This window comes from Capra hircus, chromosome 1, assembly GCF_001704415.2.
Source record: "Capra hircus breed San Clemente chromosome 1, ASM170441v1, whole genome shotgun sequence".
Taxonomy (NCBI): domain Eukaryota; kingdom Metazoa; phylum Chordata; class Mammalia; order Artiodactyla; family Bovidae; genus Capra; species Capra hircus.
This window is the reverse complement of record NC_030808.1, coordinates 65,619,997-65,643,531: the sequence shown is the minus strand read 5'-3', so window position 1 is coordinate 65,643,531 and position 23,535 is coordinate 65,619,997. Positions and strand designations below refer to the sequence as shown.

At 37.5% G+C, this 23,535-nt stretch overlaps 1 protein-coding gene across 1 annotated transcript in view; it reads left to right on the top strand.

Moving 5' to 3' along the window:
* POLQ (DNA polymerase theta) overlaps positions 1–17,775 on the top strand; it is a 102,441-nt gene extending 84,666 nt beyond the window's left edge. The window contains exons 26-30 of the mRNA XM_005674997.3: positions 661–772; positions 6,556–6,680; positions 13,653–13,806; positions 16,128–16,243; positions 16,752–17,775. Coding sequence (XP_005675054.2) covers positions 661–772; positions 6,556–6,680; positions 13,653–13,806; positions 16,128–16,243; positions 16,752–16,865 — 621 coding nt within the window. The 3' untranslated portion in view covers positions 16,866–17,775. The remainder of the gene's footprint in view (positions 1–660; positions 773–6,555; positions 6,681–13,652; positions 13,807–16,127; positions 16,244–16,751) is intronic.

Below are 23,535 nucleotides of genomic sequence, written 5' to 3'. Positions count from 1 at the left end.
AGAGGGACAGGTCCCTGGCAGGTTATTATGTATGATTATAATAACAAAAGTAATGAAAAACAAAGGGTAAGTCAAATAAAGAGATCCATCATGGAATCAGAGTTGACTCTTCTCTCCAACAGTACATGTCTTTGTCCCCACTGTACTGATGTCAGAAAGAGCCTTGAGGGAAGCCAGTAGTAGTAGTAGTAGTAGTGTTAGTTGACTCCATGGGACTGTAGCCCACTAGGCTCCTCTGTCCATGAAATTCTCCAGGCAAGAATACCAAAGTGGGTTGCCATTCCCTTCTCCATAAGCAGCAGTTAATGAAGTATTATGAGGATTTGGAGGCTGCCTTGAAGACTTCTGGAAAAATGATAGCCAAAAATAAATCTTCCCTTTTAAATCACTAACATTGTTTCTTTAACACACACACACTCATACTCATTCATATTCTGCCCCTTTTCTTCTTCCCCACCTCAAAATGTATTGCTAAAAGGCAGAAGAGGCATTCACTGGATATCAGCTTCTATGGATCTAACTCATCAAAGCAAATCTAGTCCTTCCTTTGACTTACTATGAAAAATTTACCAAATTTCTATCCTAATGAACTTCTTAGGTTTGCATTTTATGTGGTTTTGAACTGCAATTTATGTACTGAGTGTGATGAGTTCCTTTCAGATTTGCTATGGAATCATTTATGGAATGGGAGCTAAGTCTTTGGGAGAGCAGATGGGTATTAAAGAAAATGATGCTGCTTGCTACATTGACTCCTTCAAATCCAGATACACGGGTAAGGAAGTACTGAGTGTTAATTATCTTCTAGACTCTATTCTTCTCAACTCTGTTTCCATATTATATATTTTAAAACTTGTATTATGGAATTTTCTATTGACAGAAGTTTTCATCAAGCATTATTAATTAAACATCAGTAACTTTACTTATCATTATTTACAAAGATGTAAGTTTTTCATAAAAGTAGGGACAGAAATGGAATAGCAAAATGCAGTTGATATATATACTACTGTGTCACTGTGGAAATCTTAAAAATCTAGGAATTGTCCTATGCTTCAAGATCTTCCCTGTAGCTCAGACAGTAAAGAATCTCCCTGCAGTGCAGGAGACCTGGGTTCAAGCCCTGGGTTGGGAAGATCCTCTGGAGGAAGGAATGGCAATCCACTCCAATATTCTTGCCTGGAGAATCCCATGGACAGAGGAACCTGGCAGGCCACAATCCATGGGGTTGCAAAGAGTCGGACATGACTGAGCGACTAACACTACTACTACTACTACTACTACTACTGCTACTACTGAAACAGTAAACCATTGATTAAAATACCATAAACTAAGACAGAGACTGCCGGGAGAAATATCAATCACCTCAGATATGCAGATGACACCACCCTTATGGCAGAAAGTGAAGAGGAGCCAAAAAGCCTCTTGATGAAAGTGAAAGAGGAGAGCGAAAAAGTTGGCTTAAAGCTCAACATTCAGAAAACTAAGATCATGGCGTCCGGTCCCATCACTTCATGGGAAATAGATGGGGAAACAGTAGAAACAGTGTCAGACTTTATTTTTGGGGGCTCCAAAATCACTGCAGATGGTGACTGCAGCCATGAAATTAAAAGACGCTTACTCCTTGGAAGAAAAGTTATGACCAACCTAGATAGTATATTCAAAAGCAGAGACATTACTTTGCCGACTAAGGTTCATCTAGTCAAGGCTATGGTTTTTCCTGTGGTCATGTATGGATGTGAGAGTTGGGCTGTGAAGAAGGCTGAGCGCCGAAGAATTGATGCTTTTGAACTGTGGTGTTGGAGAAGACTCTTGAGAGTCCCTTGGACTGCAAGGAGATCCAACCAGTCCATTCTGAAGGAGATCAGCCCTGGAATTTCTTTGGAAGGAATGATGCTAAAGCTGAAGCTCCAGCACTTTGGCCACCTCATGCGAAGAGCTGACTCAGTGGAAAAGACTCTGATGCTGGGAGGGATTGGGGGCAGGAGGAGAAGGGGACGACCAAGGATGAGATGGCTGGATGGCATCATGGACTCAACGGACATGAGTCTGAGTGAACTCCGGGAGATGGTGATGGACAGGGAGGCCTGGTGATGGACAGGGAGGCTGCAATTCATGGGGTCGCAAAGAGTCGGACACGACTGAGTGACTGAACTGAAGACAGAACAACTGCTTTTATAGAGCAGTTTGAATATCATCATTTTAAATTCTCTCTTCTTTTAGCAGTATATTGAGGTAATTTGTATACAGTAAAATTCACCTCTGAATTTTGAGTTCTATGAATTTTGATAGATGCTCACAGTCATATAATCTGTGCTACAACTAAGATACAGTCATTCCCCTGTCATCTCAAAAAGCTCTTTTATGTCCCTTTATAATCAACTCTGTCCCCAGTCCCCAAAAAGAAGCCTTATTCACTTGACATTATCTTGTACATAGAAAATCATGTGAATTCTACAAAAGCAACTACTAGAACAAATAACTAAGTTTAGCACAGGAAGTCAGTTATTTTTATATACTATCAATAAACAGTGAATGAAGTAAAAATAAAACCATTTACAGTAACATCAAAAACATGAAATACTTAGGATAAAATAATAGAGTATGTGCAAGACTTTATTGAGAACCCAAAAGTAATCCTTTGGGGTTTGAGAGAAGTTGAAGAATACTTAAGTAAATGTGAGGTTTACCATGTTACTTTACTAGAAGGCACCATATTGTTATGATGACAGTTCTGTAAATTTTTGTATAGATTCAGTGCATTCCCAGTCAAATATCATTAGACTTTGTGTCGAATTTGACAAGCTGATTCTAAACTTACATGGAAATTCAGAGGGTCTGGAATAACAGAATAATTTTGGCAGGGAAAGGTACAGTGTTGAGTACTTACTCTCCTTGGTTTCAAAATTTATTTTAAACTACAGTAATCAAGAATTGGCTTAAGGGTAGTTTTAGGGAACAATGAAACACAAGAGTATCCAGAAATACGTCTATATGTACACGGTGAATTGATTTTCAGCAGAGTTGCTGTGGTAATTCAATGGAGGAAAGATGGTCTTGTCAAACAAGTGCTAGAACAGCTGGATACCAGTATGGAAAAAAGATGAACTTCTACTTTTATCTCATATTATATTCAAAAATTAACTTGATAGGACAGGGAGAGGAGCTTTGTGGACATTGAGGTAGACACCAGTTTCTTAGGTAATGATAATACTGAATTAACAATAAAACATAAATACTGATAAAAGGTACCATTAAGAAAATACAAGGCAGGTGATGGACTGAGAGGAAATACTTACAGTTCATATTATCTAACAAAAGACTGGTGTCAGAATATATAAAGAATCTGACAACTAAGAAGGTAGATAATGCATAAAGTAAAGTTTGAAAGATTTGAACATACACTTCACAAAAAAAAATCTTTGAATAACTACATCAAGTGTTATCATCATTAGTCTTCAGGGAAAAACAAAACCTCAAAGAGAGACTATTACAGAAACATTAGAATGCTAACATTTTTTAAAATTGTGTCTCTTTTACATTGCTGACTGGTTGTAAAATGGTACAGTCACTTTGGAAAACAGTAAGGCTCTTTCATTTGAAGTTAAACATACCTTTAACTGTATAATTCTGCAGTTCTACTATTGGATATTTTCTCAAGAAAAATGAAAACATATGTCCTAGGAAAGACTTGTATGTGAATGTTATAGAAGTTTTATTTATAACAGCCAAAGACTGGAAATGTTAAACAACAAAAATCCAAGTGAATAAATTAAAATTTCCTCAGCTTTATTGAGCTGTAATTGATACACAGCACTTTATAAATTTAATGTGTACAGCATGATCATTTGATTTAAATACATCCTGAAATGATTACCACATAGATTTAGTGAGCAACTGTCTTTTCATATTGATATGACATTAAAGAAATAGAAGAAAAGATTTTCTCCTTGTGGTAACAATCTCAGTATTTGCTCTCTTAACAGTTTTCATATATAACATTCTGCAGTATTAATTAGCTTTATTGTGTTGTACATTTCATTCCTAGTATTTATTTATAACTGGAAGTTTCCATCTTTTGACCACCTTCACCTGTTCCTTCTCCTACTTCCCACCTCTTATAGCCATAAATCTAAATCTCTTCTATGAGTTGGTTTTTGAAATGTAATTGACCTACAAACTATGTTAGTTCCTGGTATACAGCAGTGATTTGATAGTTCTACACATTTTGAATGGTCACCATGATAATTCTAGTTGCCCATCTATCACCATGCAAAGATATTAAATAGGTATTGACTGTATTCAATAACTATTTAATTATTGAACTATTTAATTCAGTAACATTTCATACTTGTATCTTGTAACTGAACGTTTGTGCTTCTTAATCTCCTACACCTGTTTCTCTCCTCCCCATTCTCCCCCCAACCCTGTCCCGGGCAACAACCTGTTTGTTCTCTGTATCTATTACTCCATTTCTCTTTAACAACTGAGTAAATTTAAAGATCAAATTGGTTTTATTCCATGATTCATGAATTGAGCAACATCCCATCTAGCAATAGAAAGGAACTTCACTGAGTTGTAAAAAAGTTTTTTAAAGGTAGAAATGGGGTGGGCAGATGAAGGAAATTATTGGCAAAGAATGTAATATTGTTTCAGGCAAGGTCACCCTCCTAAGGGCCTATTGGACAGATAACTTCACTAAAGCTGACCATGTAATTCCAGATTGAATGGTTAAAGATTTTACTTCTGGGGGTATTGAGACTGCAGTCAGGTTAGGTATTAAGTCTTGGTTTGATGACATAGGGTTTAGCCTAAGTGACTTCATTTTGAGCCTACTGTCTCCATTTTAACAGGAACAAATTATCTGTCAGCAGGATTATGGATAAACAAATTTTGGTATGTCTCTGTAGTGGAATGCTACTTAGCAAGAGAAGGCAGACTTAAGTGAGAACATACAGTGAAATTCAATTTTTATGAAATTTAAGAACATGAAAAAGATAAGGTATATTAAAGTAGGTCCATGAGTGTTTGAGGCTGATAATGGGGAGCTGGCTGTGAAGTTGGTTAAAATGTTTTGTATCTTGTAGTGGTTTTTACAAAGGTATATACATTTATTAAAGTGCTTATTGTATATACCTCAGCATTGATTGCTTTTTAAAGTAGTTCTTGCAGTCTGAATATTTGAAGACCTCCTGCAGTAGTCAGGTAAAAGAATTCGTAGAGGTGCAGTCTTTTAAATCTCATCCTTTTCTTTGCTCTTTCAGCTGTATCACAGTAATTCTTCTAGAGAAGAAGATGAGAACCTGATTGCTTTCTGAAATTGCTCTGCTAGTAGTCAGATATCACCAACAGCTTCACTTGATGGGTTTTCTCACCTTCCTGTCAGCCACAGTCTGTGCCACCCACACAACAGAAATCTTTAAAAGAGGGGTTTTAATTGGGAAGCATTAGTGTTTATTACTTAGGATGAGCAGAGCTGAGAGAAAGCAGAAAGAGCACATGAGAATTAAGATAGACTGGCATTCTCTATACCTGAAGGTATTTTAAAGAGTATAGAAATAGAATATTTCAGAAGAGAAGAACTTTTCTAGCTCAGTGAGCAACGGGGAGATTGGCCTACCTGGAGCAAAGAATTTGAAGACCTAAAAATGAACCTATGTAGCAAAGAATGAATTTTGGCATAGGGAATAGTCTTTTAATTTTAAGGAATTGTATATGAAATGTTATAACTCATGCATTAGTTTCAGTTAGGTCCTATTTGAATCGTAGCATAGATGGTAACAAGGAGCTGTTGGAATGTATTAAGTCTGAAAAGTGAAAGTGTAAGTTGCTCGGTCATGTTCAACTCTTTGCAACCCCATGGACTGTAGCCTGCCAGGCTCCTCTGTCCATGGGATTCTCCAGGCAAGAATACTGGAGTGGGTAGCCATTCCCTTCTCCAAGGGCTCTTCCCATCCCAGGAATTGAACTTGGGTTTCCTGCATTGCACACAGATTCTTTACTGTCTGAGCCACCAGGGAAACCCAAGCCTGGAAATTGTAAATCAAAGAGTGAAAGAGGATTAATGTGATCAAAGAACAGAACCCTGTGAAAAGTAGCATGGAATAGTCTTAAGGTCCTATAATAAAACCACCTAGGTTTTAGTACCTGGTCTGTCATTGTAGAGTTCTATATTTTTTGTTGGTGGTGGTGGTTAAAAAACAAAGAGATTAAAGTCATTTCTAAAGTCCTTTTAGTTTCTAAGTTTAAAGGCTATATGAGATGATGAGCGTTAATTAAACCTATTGTGGTAATCATTTCACAGTATATGTATACGTGCCGTCTAAGCAAGCACTTTTTCAAATACATGTAAAGCAAGCTGTCATGCTGCACAATGGTGTATGTCAGTTAATTCTCAGTAGAACTGGAAGAAAAAGTGAATGAAGGTTTACATGCAAAATTTTGATGCTGTGATGTTAGTGTTAATCATTGTCAAATTTTGATATGTTTCACTGTATTGAAACTAGTGAGTGAGATAAATGATGGATGTTGATTGTAATTATTTCTTTATTTTCTTTGTAGGGATTAGTCATTTCATGAGAGAGACCGTGAAGAACTGTAAAAGAGATGGATTTGTTCAGACCATTTTGGGAAGGCGTAGATATTTACCAGGAATCAAAGACAACAACCCTTATCATAAAGCTCATGTATGTTGAAATTTCTCTGGATTTTTAACTTAATATTTTAATGACATATACTTTTGCAGCAAAGACTGAACCCTGCTAATGTCTCTTTTAGAGACTAGCATATGAATTGGATCCTCTGTTTCATTAAGGACTTCTGAAGTGATGGTATATGCCAGTATTTGCTGACCACTGATTTTAGGAGATTAATGTAAATATGGGTTCACTTAATAATATTCCAATTTAAGGTGTTCTGTTTTAGTAAAGCAGTTATTTATTAACTTTGGTAATAAGTTATATATACACTCAATTCTCACATTTGCTAATTGTTCTTTGTTTCAGATATCATATATTAATTTGTCATATCACACCAGATTGCCACTGTCTTCAAAGATTAGCCAGTCATTGAATTGTGGTATTTTTTTGTTCAATCCTTTTGTTTATTTATTTAAAAAATACTGGCTTATCAGGTTACTAGGATACCCAAAATATTTTAAAAAGCTATTTTTAATATCATTTAAAAGATTTATTGATGATACTTACTCTAATTATGACTAAAAGCTCTTTGTGAAATCATCGGGATCCATAAAAGTATTCTATGTATTTTAGCATTTAAGTTTCTGTTATAGTCCAGAGCTTCCTATTTTAACTGGTTGTATTTTGCCCTTACCCCATACTTTCATGTGTCATTGCCTACTACACATTGTATGTAATGAAAATATCCAACCCCCAAATTGCTAAACTTCTGCCTTGAGCTACATCCTCTCAGAGCAATAATGCTCTTAGGAACTATGGAGGAATAGTTGGGCTTTTGTTACTTCTTTACTCTCTCGCTTCCTGTATATCCACATATAGACCTCAGATATTTCCCAGACTTTTACCATATTTACAACCATAGGCACTGTAGTTGATGCACAGGGAAGGTAAGTCTTAAAAGATATTGGAAGAGATAAAGCAAACACGTATACCTGTAGTCAATGATGTAGGCTCCTGGAGGAGTAGGACTTGAACAGATACCTACTAAAGGTTAGATTGCTGGGCATGAGCAAAAAAGATAATCACAAATGAATAAAAGTTTGGGTAAGGGTTGGCTAAAGGCCAATCTGATAGAAGTGGAGAATTTGAGTTGTCACTTGGGCATAGATAATTTTCTACTGGTTACATGAAATCAGCTATTGGAACATTTTTAAAGGCAGTTTATTACTTGAAATCATTGCTCTTTTTGATTTTAGCCATTCTGGTACCTGGAATCTTGATACCTCATTGTGCTTTTCATTTGCTTTTTCCCTGATGACTAGTGATGTTGAACTTCATTTTTTATATATTTATTGGCCACTTGGATAAATTTTGTGAAGCACCTGTGCAAGTCTTTTTGTTTTTGAGTTGGCTGTCCTTTAATTGATTTATGAGAGTCCTTACATTTTTAAGGGACTTCCCTGGTGGCTCAGAGGGTAAAGCGTCTGTCTGCAATGCAGGAGACCCTCATTTGATCGCTGGTTCGGGAAGATCCCTTGGGGAAGGAAATGACAACCCACTCCAGTATTCTTGCCTGGAAAATCCCATGGACTGATGAGCTTGGTAGGCTACAGTCCATAGGGTCACAAAGAGTCAGACACGACTGAGTGACTTCACTTTCACTTTCACTTTTACATTTATATTCCAGATATGAGTCTTTTGCTTACATGGCTTTATCAGTCTGTTGTATTATTGTAGTGCTTTCTATGATCTAGTTAAGAAAGGTTTCTCTACCCCAGTGTCAATTCTATAGAAGTTTTTGGTTCTGACTTTTAAATTTATATCTACAATCAACTAGGAATTGATTGTTACGCATTTAGCAAAATTTAGGGTCAAGATTTCTCCCTACCCCTATGGATATACAGTTGTACAAGCTGTTATTGAAAAGACTGTTTCCTCCCCCACCTCACCCACCTCACCCCTGCTCTGCAGAGTCACCTTTGCCAAAAATTAAATCTACAAGTATGGATGTGCCAGTTTCTGGACACATTGTTTTGGTGTTTTGTATTTACTCATCCTCTAAGCACTGCCATGTTGCTTCCCAGGTGGCGCAGAGGTAAAGAATCTGCCTGCCAGTGCAGGAGATGCAAGAGAGGTGGATTCAGTCCCTGGGTTGGGAAGATCCCCTAGAGGAGGAGATGGCAACCCATTCCACTCTTCTTGCGCGGAGAACCCCGTGGACAGAGCAGCCTGACCGGCTTCAGTCCAGGGGGTCACAGAGAGGCAGACATGACTGAGCAATTAAGCCTTCGTACTGCCTTAGTTATACAGCTACTTTATAAGATGTTTTGATATATGGTAAAGTAGGTTTTCACAACTTGCTTTTTCCCCCCTGCCTGCCCCCCCCAAGAATATTTGCCTATTCTTGGATTTTCTGCATTTTCATATAAATTATAGAAGCAGCTTGAGAATTTCCATACAAACACAAAACCCTGTTGGGATTTTTTAATTGCAGTTGCTTTGAGTTCATAGATCAAGATGGGATTAAGAGACATATTTATGAATTTGAGTTTTCCAGTTGATAAACATGTTCAGTTCAGTCACTCAGTCGTGTCCGACTCTTTGCAACCCCATGAATTGCAGCACCACAGGCCTCCCTGTCCATCACCATCTCCCGGAGTTCACTCAGACTCACATCCATCGAGTCCATGATGCCATCCAGCCATCTCATCCTTGGTTGTCCCCTTCTCCTCCTGCCCCCAATCCCTCCCAGCATCAGAGTCTTTTCCACTGAGTCAACTCTTCGCATGAGGTGGCCAAAGTACTGGAGCTTCAGCTTTAGCATCATTCCTTCCAAAGAAATCCCAGGGTTGATCTCCTTCAGAATGGACTGGTTGGATCTCCTTGCAGTCCAAGGGACTCTCAAGAGTCTTCTCCAACACCACAGTTCAAAAGCATCAATTCTTTGGCGCTCAGCCTTCTTCACAGTCCAACTCTCACATCCATACATGACCACCCACAGGAAAAACCATAGCCTTGACTTAACGGACCTTAGTCGGCAAAGTAATGTCTCTGCTTTTGAATACGCTATCTAGGTTGGTCATAACTTTTCTTCCAAGGAGTAAGCGTCTTTTAATTTCATGGCTGCAGTCACCATCTACAAGTGATTTTGGAGCCCCCAAATAAAGTCTGACACTGTTTCTACTGTTTCCCCATCTATTTCCCATGAAGTGATGGGACCGGATGCCATGATCTTCGTTTTCTGAATGTTGAGCTTTAAGCCAACTTTTTCACTCTCCTCTTTCACTTTCATCAAGAGGCTTTTTAGCTCCTCTTCACTTTCTGCCATAAGGGTGGTGTCATCTGCATATCTGAGGTGATTGATATTTCTCCCGGCAGTCTTGATTCCAGCTTGTGTTTCTTCCAGTCCAGTGTTTCTCATGATGTACTCTGCATATAAGTTAAATAAGCAGGGTGACAATATCCAGCCTTGACGTACTCCTTTTCCTATTTGGAACCAGTCGGCTGTTCCATGTCCAGTTCTAACTGTTGCTTCCTGGCCTGCATACAGATTTCTCAAGAGGCAGGTTAGGTGGTCTGGTATTCCCATCTCTTTCAGAATTTTCTACAGTTTATTGTGATCCACACAGTCAAAGGCTTAACAAGTTATATATGCCCATTTACTTAGGTCTTTTAAAATTCTCTCAACGTGATGTCTAGTTTTGGGGAAGAGATCTTACAAGGTTTTTATTAAATTTATAGCTAGATATTTGCAAATTTTAATACTCTGGTAAATGGTATCTTTAACAATTCTTTTCCTTCTCTTTTTACATTTTTTAACCCTTTGCTGCTAGTATAGAAAGATAATTATCTTTATTGTTTTCTTGTCTAGAAACCTTGCAAATATTACTTGTTAATTCCAAAATGTTATCTGTAGATACTTTCAGGTATTCTGTCTGCACAGTTATAATCTATCTCTCCCTAAAATAGTTTTTTAACCGCCTTTCCAAGTCGTATTCTTTTTTTAACTTTTGCTTGACTTACTAGCTAGTACAGTGTTGGAGTTAGTTAGTACAGAATTAGTGATAGTGAACATCTTTGCCACTTTTCAGATCTCAGAGGGAGATTTTAAACATTTTACCAGTAAGTAGAACTTCCCTTTAGGTTTTTAATAGTGCTATGTCAGAAAAAGTTAGCTCTCTTATATATGTACTTGTAGGCCATACAGTCTCCGTTACAACTACTCATCTCTACTTTACTAGTGCAGATGCAGTCATAGACACAGTCTTCCAGGAAAACCTCACTTACATAGACACAGTCTTCCAGGAAAACCTCACTTACAGAAGCAAGTGATAGGCCAGACTTGACCTGTAGGCTCTAACTGGCCCACCCTGGTCTGTTTCTTCTTTAAAGGTAATCTGCCTTTTTTTTTTTCTAGATTGCTTTCAATACAGTATTTTTCTTTCCTTGTGGTTTCCAGCAGGTATTCTGTGATATACTTAAGTTTGTGTTTTTTTTCCTCACCTCATGTGCCTTTGTGTGTGGATGTGTGTTAATTGATCCTTTTTGGTGTGCATTAGGACTTCTTGAATCTGTACCTTGAGATCTTTTGTTGATTTTGGAAAATTCTTAGCCATTTCTTCTTCAATCATTGGTTCATTGAAATCTCTTCTCTCTTTTTGGAACTTTTAATACAAAATTTTAAAACTTGTCTTTAATTCCTCCTTTTTCATATCCTCTGGTTGGTATTTTCCATCTTTATATTTCATCATGATCGATAATGGATATTTTCTTCCAGTTTATCTTTAAGTTGCCTAATTTGCAACTGTTGCGCTTTTAAGTTCAGAATGATCTAGAACTTTTCCAGCACCCCAGAAGGCCTTTCTGTGCTCTTTCCAAGTCAGTACTATCTCCCCACTGCACACATACAGAGAAAGCACTGTTTAAGTGCTTTAAGTTATGTTATTTTAATATTTTTGGTGGTAGAGTTTTTATTTTGCTCTTACGAGTGTTTGATTCTGTGCCGAAATATTCAGCTTTGTCTTTTATCTTCTTGATAGCATGATCATTTTATAGTCTAGTAAGTCTGATAATAGCATGTAGTTACTACATCTCATACTTATGTTCCTATAGTCTCTTCCTATTCACTTTTGTTTTCCTTAGTTTTCTATAAAAACAATCGTGTTGTCTCTTTACCAGGCTTCCTCCTACTTGTTGGGCTGTGAACCCAAATGTTTGTTATCACTCCTCAAGACCATCAAGTTCTGCTCAGCTTTTTATCCTCTCAGCTGCGTCTTCAGGAATCTGTTGATTTCCCTGGGAAAAAGGGTGACCTCCATAGCTAGGGTCACCTCCTTGGTTTCATTTCTCTCCTAGTTTTTTAGGTTCTGTAATTCTTCACTTCCTTTTTCCTGTCTGGTTCTTTCAAAGAGGCATTTTCTGACACGCTCTTCTGGTTATCATCAGTGGGAGGGTTGGTCCTAATGACGTAATCTCCCATTATCAGAAAGCTACGTATTTTTATGTTTGTGAAAATGCACTAGTGATGGGAAGGGACTGAGACTGTGGGACACAAACCTGAGACTGTCAAGTTTTCTTATTTTGGAATAGTCTCGGGAATATAGTATCATGTGAATGAGGTATATATTTTGGTTTTATTTGCTTATGTCACAGTAAAAACAAGCCCTGAATTTCAGTGACTTATAATAAGGAGCTTTATTTTTAATTCATGTTACAGTTTGGTTCTGGGTTAACTGTGGCTGTGTTCTGTATTTTCTTCATTCTAAAATTCAAAATGAAGAAAAGTCCCTATCTGGAATAAACCCTTTGTTCTGATGGTATTAGATAGCTTCCAAAACTCCTTACATGTGCCATATTTAAGTTTTGCTAACATTTTATTGGCCAAAACAAGTTAAGTCCGTGAGAGTATAAAACACTTTGAATCACATGGCAATGGATGGAGGCTCAGGACTTCACAGAGAAAGGTAGCAAGTTATAGCAATGATAACAATCCACTACACAAAGGCATATGGTTTTAAGAAAGGGAGTAATCAGTAGAACTTTGAAATTCAGTCACTCTTAAAACAGTGACAGCTGAGTGTGTTTAGGATGGATTCATCAGCATTTGACAAAACTAGTTATTAATTTTTTTTAAAGTCTATCTCTTTAACCAGTATTTAATATATTTGGAGTTGGATGTAGCCCAGGTGACAGGCAACTAGAGAACACCTCTCAAGTTACATAGATCCCTCCAGTGAGTAGACCCTTCCCATCTTCTGAGCCCTTTGGGGACAACAGGAGTGGTAATCATAGACCAATTACACCTTGAATATTGACCTACATCCCAGTTCCTGTAGCCCCAGGATGATCACTTTTAGCAACTGTGGTTGCCTGCCAAGAAGCTCATGGCAGCAGTAGTTTCAGGGAAGTTCTAACTTAATACCTTGGGATTTAGGACCTGCATTTTCACCAGCAGCTAACTACTAGCTCCAGCAGCCCATAAAAAGCTCTGATTCATACCAGAGGGCTTCAGGCTTGCTGTGGCCAAACTCTAGGTAGGACTAAGAGGCCACTGATGTGGGGGATGTACTTGAAACATTCCAACTCATATCACAAAGAATGGTATTCCAATTATGTCTATTTAGGATTAAGAGAAATTGTATTTTGAGGAATAGATTCTTTAAGGTGAAGTTTAGAACATTGATAAAATATTTTTTAAAATAATTTTGAACTTAATAGATACATTTTAAGTGTAATATAGTTTTTTCTTCCTAACTGAGTGTTGAAGCCTAGACTACAGCAATCTGACCTTCTTTTTCTGTTTAGTCTGTCCTCATGTGAATGACAGCTCAGAATCTAGGGCCCTGGATCATTCTAGTTATTAATCTTAGGATGAAGCTTATAGTTGATGTCCTGGGTTACATCTGTTCCAGATTTCCAGTCTTGTTGCACATGTGAGCACTAATGTGTGGACACTAAAAGCAGTTATGAAAGTATGTTGGTGTATCTGATGGAGTACCTGTTAATTGTTGTTTTTCATAGGCTGAGCGTCAGGCTATCAACACAAGAGTCCAAGGTTCGGCGGCTGATATTGTCAAAATAGCCACAGTTAATATTCAGAAGCAGTTAGAGACCTTCCACTCAACCTTCAAATCCCACGGTCATCGAGAGAGTTTGCTCCAAAGTGACAGAACAGGTTTGTTCATAAATGTGGCTATAACATGTTGAGACTAATTACATCAGAAAAGAAAAGGGAAGATTACTTACATTGATTTCTCAACAGTTTGTAAACATTTTGGTCTCCTGATGTCTTCACACTCTTAGAATTATTAAGAATCTCTAAAGTTTTTGTTTACGTTCATTATGTCTACCAATATATACCATATTAGAAATTAAAACTGATAATTTAAAAATATTTATTAACAGTTACAAATAATAATAAACCCACCATGTGTTAACACAAGTAACATAGTTTTTATGAAAATAATGACATTTTTTTCAGAACAAAAAAAATTGGTAATGAGTGGCTTTATTTTACTTTTCTGAAAATCTCTTTAGTGTCTGGCTTAAGAGAGGATAGATTCTGTTATATATTTTTGCATTCAATTTGTAGCAATATTTCCTGATCTATAACCTCTGGAATGGAAAACCCTCTGTAGAGTCTAGGATGATAAATGTCCCAGTTTGTGGGAGACTGATGGTTTCCCATGATGTGGGACTTCCACTGCTAAAATCAGGATAATTGGTCACCTTACCGTGCTGTACACTTATGAGAGAAGGAGATCATAAAAGGAAAATACTCCTTGGAGTTCCCTGGAGACACTTTTTTAATTTAAGCTGTGGTCTGTGGACCAAAGATGATCCCTGAGACCCTTTCAAAGCATCTGCAAAGTCAAATTATTCTCTTAATAACACTCAGAGGTTATTTTCCTTTTTTAGACTTCTTTTCTCATAAGTGTACAGTAAGGGTGACCAGTTATCCTGGTTTTAGCACTGTAAGTCCCTATATAGAAACCTTAAAAAAAACATGCATGTATGTATGCATATGTGTGTATATTTATATATATATGTATGTGTGTATATAAAACAAAGTAGTTAAACTTTCCAGAAATAAACTATAAATTTATAGTCAATTGATATTCAAAAAAAGGAACATGTTTCCTGTTCATGACCTTCCTTGAACACATGCACACAGTCACACTTTTGAATTTGTGGAAAGAATATACGGTCAAAACTTATTTGGGGGAATAACATTGTACTGTGTGCTTTGGAGAATTTAGGAGGAAAGTTATCAACCTGTGTTTGAATTTTAAATCTGTTAAAGAATGGAAGATATGATATGTGACTGTGAAATAGTTACATGACTTTTCACAGCAGAATGATGCAGTGTCCAAATGAAGGTATAGATAGTATCAAGCTTTAGAATCAGTGGAAGACAATGTGGAAATGTCATTAAGGATGACTTCATTGTGTAATGCTGAGTTAAAGGCAGTAGTAGGTCAGGGACATCAAAGGAAGCTGAGCCTGAGGAAGCTGACCTCACAGGGAACAGGAGGATCATGGCATTCTGTGTCAGAAGCCGAAGTAACCAAGGGAAATCAAAAAGGACAAAGGTAGAGTGATCAGAAAGCAGAAAACCTAACCCATCCAGCCAGCCAGTGATGCAAGAAAAGTGGAGTCCAATGGGGCAGATGAGATTTAAGCAGAACTGGCAAACATGCACAGCCTTTGCAGCCCTGGTATGGAAGCAGCTTGCCATGCATCATCTGCCTTTGCTGTCTTACCCTGTGAGAGCCACCTCTGAGAAAATTTGGGCTGCAGGTAGTGGGAGTTAGAGTTCTCTGAGGGAAGTACCAGATGACTGAAGGAGATGGTTTCTGTGCTCTCCTGAAGAATAAGGAAATTTGGATGGCAGAAAGGAAGGACTGCTCTGAGAAATGGGCAAACGGTGAAAGGGTGTTATTCCAAAAGTACTAATGTTGAAGCTTATTTTGGTGATCAGAGGGGCATAATCTAAACCACTTGGCCCACTAATTAGGAAATAGTGACTAAGTCTAGATTTTTAACCATTTTTGTATTCATGAGTTCTTTTGAGAACCTGCTGAAAATGTATAGATTGTCTCTACAGGAATTTGTATGTTCTCTGAAGTCCACAATTGGACACTGGGCTTAGAATTCCTAGTCTGGAGTGTGTGGTCCAACTGGGGACCAGTTTTACCATGATGACACTCTGGCCAGAAAAAGACATCTTCAGGGAGTGTCAGTCAACTCCATTTATTGACGTCTTTGTTAGAGTTCTCATTTCTGGGAGGAAGTCGGTGGAGATTTGAATTTACCTGATAGGTGGGCTAGGTGGCAACCAACAAGTAGTTCTTTTCTTGATAGTTCCAAATTTTATGTGTTTTACTCTCTTAATTATAATTTCTCAAGATTTCTTAAATCTCTCTTTTAAAAAAACTTTCCCAAAGCCCAGTGACCTACTTACTGATCAGTTTTGCTGCTTTTTTCATGGATTAGGATGGTTGCCAAAGAAAAAACTGCAAGGGATGTTCTGCCCCATCAGAGGAGGCTTCTTTATCCTTCAGCTCCATGATGAACTCTTATATGAAGTGGCAGAAGAAGATGTTGTTCAGGTATTTTTGCAGTGTTTGTGTGCATTCTACAGAGAGCTAAGATATTAGGTCAGGCTAAGATACATGAGATTTCTGGAACCATTCTCTAGCCCCAGGATGGCTATAGAAAAGTAGAAATTTCACGTAAGGGCAGACAAGGAGCTCAGAGTGCTCAGCTTTAAACCCATTTTAAAAGAAATTCCTGATGCAGGAATATTTTTGTCTGTGAGAAGTTAGATGAGAATTTGGAGTCTTTCCCTACGGTTTTCAAAGTTCTGAGCATTCTAGTAAACCTGGCAGAGCTCCAGTTCCTCAGTGCAGACTAGTGTGGGATGCTGGCTCTTTTCTGGCTTAGAGTAAAGAGCTCCTGACTGCCTTATCACCTCAGTGGGTGGGCTGGCAAAGATTCTTTGTACAGAGTTTGTTAACCCCCCCTTTTTTTTCTTCCTTCTTCCTTCTTTTTTGTTTTGTTTTTCTTTTTTTAGTTTTGTTTTCTTTGTTAACCTCTTTTTTATTTTATTTTTTGTAGGTAGCTCAGATTGTCAAGAATGAAATGGAAAGTGCCATAAAACTGTCTGTGAAACTGAAAGTGAAAGTGAAGATAGGTGCCAGCTGGGGGGAGCTGAAGGACTTTGATGTGTGATTGTAGGGAAACCTGGTATAGGTAAAATCACAAGGAAAGAACAGAGATTGCCCTTTCACCTACTTTATGAAAATAGAAACCCCCTCAAGTCTTGATGAATTTAGGATAGTAATTTTATAGTGAGAGTTTCAAAATGTGTATCAGAGTTTAATCCTCTATAATGTAAAAAAAACTACTCTTGAGGCAAAATATCAAGTTTAATGTTTATATTCACTCTCAAAAAGAGTATCTGTGAAATTGCCTTTTATAGTTTACTGTGGCTTTAAACAGTTTCAGAACACATGCTTGAAATTATGTACTTAGCACTTTGGGTCTAATCTGCCTGGTTGAGCATGAAGAAACATTTTTGCCTCAGTGGCATTTTCATCCCAACCAGGATTCAAAGACTTGTGATACAGCAGGAGCTAGAGGCAGATAAGGATTTGGTTTAACATAAACCACCAGGGTTACGTGATGTGTATGATTTTCATCCAATATGAGTATAAGACTACTGAAGTAGTATTTTAAAAGAGCATTGGCAAGTAAATTAAGAATTCTATAATGTGGTAAGATTTGATATGGATGTAGTCTAGGTATGGATTTTCATGAACTGCCATTTCTTCTTCCTTTTTCTTTTCCAATTCATACAATGAATGTATTTCTAATACTTAGGTATTATAAAACAAGCTACAAGCTACACCTCTCCAAGAAGTGTTCTGATCTGTAAGATCGTATGTTTATATTGCATTGTAAGATAACACTGCCAGAGAAGGGAAACATTTCCTCTAATCAGTCCCTTATTGCCTCTTTCTCTGTGGCATGGTGAGAATACTCACGATAAAAGATTGTACTTTATAATCCCAGTCAGAGCTGAATAACCAACTTTTTTTTTTTTTTGGCTGTTAATAAAATTAATTTATTTCAGACTTTATACCAGCAGTTCAGTTTTTAAAATTGTGTTTGGTCTAAGCTTCAGAAGCTTGTGTATCCTCTTATTTTATAATTTGCTCAACAATGTCTGTGTAACAGGAAGTGTTTATTATATTCTCAATCAGTTATCAAAGGGCTCTTTTATGTTTGTTAATCTCAATTTTAAAATTCAGTTGCTTTATAAGCAAAATGTAATACACTATTAGTAGTTGGATATTAGTGCACATGATCCTCAGACATTTTGATGGTTGGGGAAGTGGGCAGAAGACGACAGAGGTAAGAGGAAAGTTACATCATTATTTCTTGAGTTTTTTCCATGTTTACCTGTACCATGTTTCTTAGAAAAGCTACATGGGTGTTCTTCAAATATGAGTGGAGGTGTATAGGTCACGTCCACCTCATTTTCTGTAGTCATGGCTTTGTATTTGTGGTTACATGCGTTTTCTTCATCCTTTTGGACCTATCAGCTGAACTTAAAAAACAGGCACTCCTTGCTTTGCGAGAGTCAGTTATGGAAAAATTCCAGTTTCCCTGGCTTACTTATATCACACTAGTGTCCCTGCAACACAATGCAGATATCAATTGACATGGTATATTAACTTAGTAATTGCATAAAGTTCAAACTTCACTAATAGCTCTTCCATCCACAAATCACTATGTTAATTCTAAATGCCCTTTGTGGTAGGTAGAATAATTCTTATTCCCTCCCCAAATGTTGACATCCAAATTCCCAAAACGTGTGAACATATATTATGTGGCAAAAGGACCATCACTTATATAATTAAGTTAGAGATCATGAGATGGGAAGATTATCTGGTTCATTTCAGTATGAACACAAAATTCCTTAGGAGAGGAAGGCAGATGGTCAGAGTCAGAGGAGAAAATGTGACAATGGAAACAGAGTGAGATTGATCATTGAAAATACTTCATTGCTGACTTTAAAGATGGAAGAAGGAGCTGTGAGCCAAGGAATGCAGACAGCCTCTAAAAAGTGGAAAAGGCAATGGAATGTACAGCCTCCAGAAAGGACAGAGCCCTGCAAGCACCTTGATTTTAGCACAGTAAGATCATATTGGACTTCCAACCTCCAGAACTGTAAGGTAGTAATTTGTGTTTTTGTTTGTTTTATAGTTTTATTGAGATATCATTGACATATAGCACTGTATAAGTTTGTGTACAGTATAATGACTTGATACATATTGTGAATGATTTCTACAATAAGTTTAGTTAGCATTCATCATCTCATTTAGGTACAAAAAGCATATTTTTCCTTGCAATGAGAACTTTTAGGCTTTACTTTCTTCAGTTCAGTTCAGTTGCTCAGTCATGTCCGACCCCATGAGTCACAGCACACCAGGCCTCCCTGCCCATCACCAACTCCTGGAATTTACCCAAACTCATGTCCATCAAGTCGGTGATGCCATCCAGCCATCTCGTCCTCTGTCGTCCCCTTCTCCTCCTGCCCCCAATCCCTCCCAGCATCAGGGTCTTTTCCAATGAGTCAACTCTTTGCATGAGGTGGCCAAAGTATTGGAGTTTCAGCTTCAGCATCAGTCCTTCCAGTGAACACCCAGGACTGATCTCCTTTAGGATGGACTGGTTGAATCTTACTTTCTTAGTCACTTTCAAATATGCAATCCAGTAGTGTCAACTATAGTCATCATTACATCTCTATTTTCTATATATAGAATGCTTTTTTATTTCTTTTTCTTGCCTGATTTCTAGTACTAGGACTTCAGGTACTATTTTTAACAGGAGTGGTTGAAAGTGGACACCCTTGTCTTAGTCTAACTCTTGGATGGAAAGCTTTTAACCTTTTACTATTGAGTAGATTTTAGCTTTGGGCTTGTTATATATGGCCTTTGTTATGTTGAGGTACAATCCTTCCATACCTAAGTTACTAAGAGTTTTTATTATGAACAGATGTTGAATATTGTCAAATTTTTTTCTGCGTCTATTAAGATAATCATGATTTTTATCCTCATTCTGTTAAAATGGCATGTCATGTTTATTGATTTGCGTGTATTGAAACATCTTTGTATCCCAGGTATAAATCTCAGTTTTTATGGGCTATAATTCCTTTAGTGTGCTGTTGAATTCAGTCTGCTAGTATTTTGTTGAGGATTTTTGCATCTGTATATCAGAGATACTAGCTTGTAATTTTCTTCTCTTGTAGTATCCTTTTCTGGCTTGGTATCAGGGTAATGCTGACCTCATAAAATGAGTCTGGGAGTGTTCCCATCTCTGATTTTTTGGAAGACTTTGAGAGGAATTAGCATTAATTTTTTCCTAAATGTTTGGTAAAATTCAACAGTGAAGTCATCTGCTCCTGGGCTTTTGTTTGTTGGAGGGTTTTTTTAATTACTGAATCAATATTCTTACTAGCAATTACTTTGTCCAAATTTTCTAATTTTCATGATTCAGTTTTGGTAGGTTGTGTGTTTCTCATAATTTTTTCATTTCTTCTAGATTGCCCAGTTTGTTGGAATACAGTTGTACATAGCCTCTTATGATCCTTTGTATTTCTGTTACAAACATCATTTGTAATGTTTCCTCTTTCATTTATATATTTTTAAATTTATTTTAATTGGAGGCTAATTACTTTACAATATTGTAGTGATTTTTGCCATATGTTGACATGAATCGGCCATGGGTGTTCATGTATTCCCCAACCTGAACCCCCTTCCCACTTCCCTCCCCATCCCATCCCTCAGGGTCATCCCAGTGCACCAGCTCTGAGCGCCCTGTCTCATGCACTGAACCTGGACTGGCGATCTGTTTCACATATGATATTATACATGTTTCAATGCTATTATCTCAAATCATCCCACCCTCTCCCTCTCCCTCTCCCACAGACTCCAAAAGACTGTTCTATACGTCTGTGTCTCTTTTGCTGTCTCGCATATAGGGTCATCATTACCACCTTTCTAAATTCCATATATATGCATTAGTATACTGTATTGGTGTTTTTCTTTCTGGCTTACTTCACTCTGTATAATAGGCTCCAGTTTCACCTCCCTCATTAAAACTGATTCAAACGTATCCTTTTTAATGTCTGAGTAATATTCCATTCTGTATATGTACCACAAGTTTCTTATCCATTTGTCTGCTGATGGACATCTAGGTTGCCTCCACGTCCTGGCTGTTATAAACAGTGCTGTGATGAACATTGGAGTACACGTGTCTCTTTTAATTCTGGTTTCCTCGGTGTATAATTTTGTTGATTTGGGTCCTCTCTCTTTTTCCCTTGGTTAGTGTAGGTAAAGATGTGTCAGTTTTATCTTTTTAAAGAAGCAATTCTTAGTTTTTTTTAACTTTTCTATTCTTGTTTTCCATTTCATTTATTTTTGCTCTAATCTTTGTTATTTACATCCTTCTGCTAAATTTGAGCTTAGTTTCCTCTTCTTTTTCTAGTTTCTTGAGCTGTAGAGTTAGGTTGATTATTTGAGATCTTACTTTTTCTTCTTTAATTAAAACATATTTTATTGCTAAAAAATGCTAACCATCATCTGAGCCTTCAGTGAATTGTAATCTTTTTGCAAATGGTAATGTCAAAGATCATTGATCACAGATTACCATAACAAACAATCATAATGAAAAAGAATTGGAAATATTGAGAGAATTATCAGAGACACAAAATGAGCAAACGTTGTTGGATAAATGGTATCAATAGATTTGCTTGATGCAAGGTTGCTACAAACATTCAATTTGTAAAATATACAATATTTACTAGTCTTTTTTGTTTCTTAATGTAGGTATTTATTGCTGTGAATTTTTCCTCTTAGAACTAGTTTTACAACATCCCATAAATTTTGTCTCCATTTTTATTTTTCTCAAGATTCTCTTTTATTTCCCCTTTAATTTCTTCTTTGATCCATCAGTTGTTCAGGAGAGTATTATTTAATTTCCTTGTAGTTGTAGAGTTTTCTGGGTTTTTTTTTTTCCTGTTACTGATGTTTAGTTTCATACCATTGTGGTCATAGAAGATATTTAGTGTAATTTCAGTCATCTTGTGTTTGTTAAGACTTACATTGTGGAAAATGTACTGTGCTTGAGAAGAATGTATATTTTGCTGTTACTGGATAGAAAGTTCTGTCTATGGCTGTTAGATCCGTTTGTTCAAATTCACAGTTTCCGTAATGATTCTCATTTTGGATGATATATCCATTGTTGAGAAGTAGGGTATTAATGTCCCCAACTATATTTGTATTAGTGTATATTTCTCTGTTCAGTTCTGTTAGTTTCTGCTAACTGGATGTGTAAATATTTACAGTTGTGATGAACTTCTTTTTGTATCTTTTTGTGATGACCATTTTTTGTCTCTTTATCGTATTTACATTAAAGTCTATTTTGCCTGCTAAGTATAGATCCCCTGCTTTTGGGGGTGGAGTAGGGGGAGGATTTATCGTTTGCTTGACATATTTTTTTCCTGTCCTTTTTAGTCTATGAGTGTCTTTAAGGCTAAAGTGAGGGTCATGTGGTGTTCTTGTTTTTTTTTAATCCATTCATCTTTTGATTGGATAACTTATTTACATTAAAGTGATTATTGTACCCCAAAGTCTTCTGGTTAGGCAGGACTGGGAGCTACACTGAGCAGTGAGTGGAGCTATGACTCTGCTCCCCTACCTGGATGGGGAGGGGGAGGGGGAGGGGGGGAAGACCAAGCTCCAGGACTGGAAGTGATCTTTGTTTGAGGTCCCAAGTCAGGCATACATACACCTTACTGATTCACTAGTCAGATTTCGTCACTGTCTTGGCTCTGCAGACTAGCAAAACCACTAGTTGGGACTACTACCTGGGCATTATAGGTAGGACCTGGGTCTGTAAGATCTGAGTGCTTGTTGTTGCAAGCCCTTCCACTTCTTCACAATCTAATTCCCAGAGATCAAGCCCTGCAGATTCCCTTGTTATTCTCATGAAGCAAGACCTGAATGAGACTCCCAAAAAGGGACCCAAAACACTAGAACAGCTGGATGTCTACTGGGATCTCTTTTCTCACTGGGGGAACTGTAAGCTCAGGGGAGACCCATGCTGTGCTGGCGTGGGGTAGAGGCCATGCGGCCAGCATGTACCATCTCCTTTGATCCTTCTAATGTGGTCTATCTCAGTCTGTGTGGTACAGTGGGTGCTTCAGTCTCACTCATCATGCTCTAGGGTTTTCTCAGCAGTGTCTTATCCATGAGTAGCTGTCCTCATGAGAAGGAGTGCAGGTGGGAATGGCTTATGTCACTATCCTGGTGGCATCACCCCAAAATTTGTTTTAAGCCAGTAAGCTTGTAGTCACTTTTTACACCAAGAATAGGAAGCTTAATACACGCATTCTGGGGAGTTACCAATTATATCACTTCTTTCAAAGTTCGTCCATGACTAGTCACTGCACATCTGTCATTCACTTTACATACAGACAGTAAAGCACGTAACAATGTTGACCTGGGTTTCCCTGGTGGTTCATACGGTGAAGAATCTGCCTGCAATGCAGGAGTTCTGGGTTTGATCCCTGGGTCAGGAAGATCCCCTGGAGAAGGGAATGGCTACCCACTTTTGCCTGGAGAATTCCAGGGACAGAGGAACCTAGTGAGCTACAGTCCATGGGGTTGCAAAGAGTCTGACATGACTGAGTGACTAACACTTTCAATGTTGACTTCTGGTCCCCCAGTGTTTAAATTATGTGATATTTTATAAAAAATAGTTAACCAGAAGAATAATTTGGCTAATTAAGATACAAGTACACCAGCAAAATGAAAAATGATAACACTGTAAA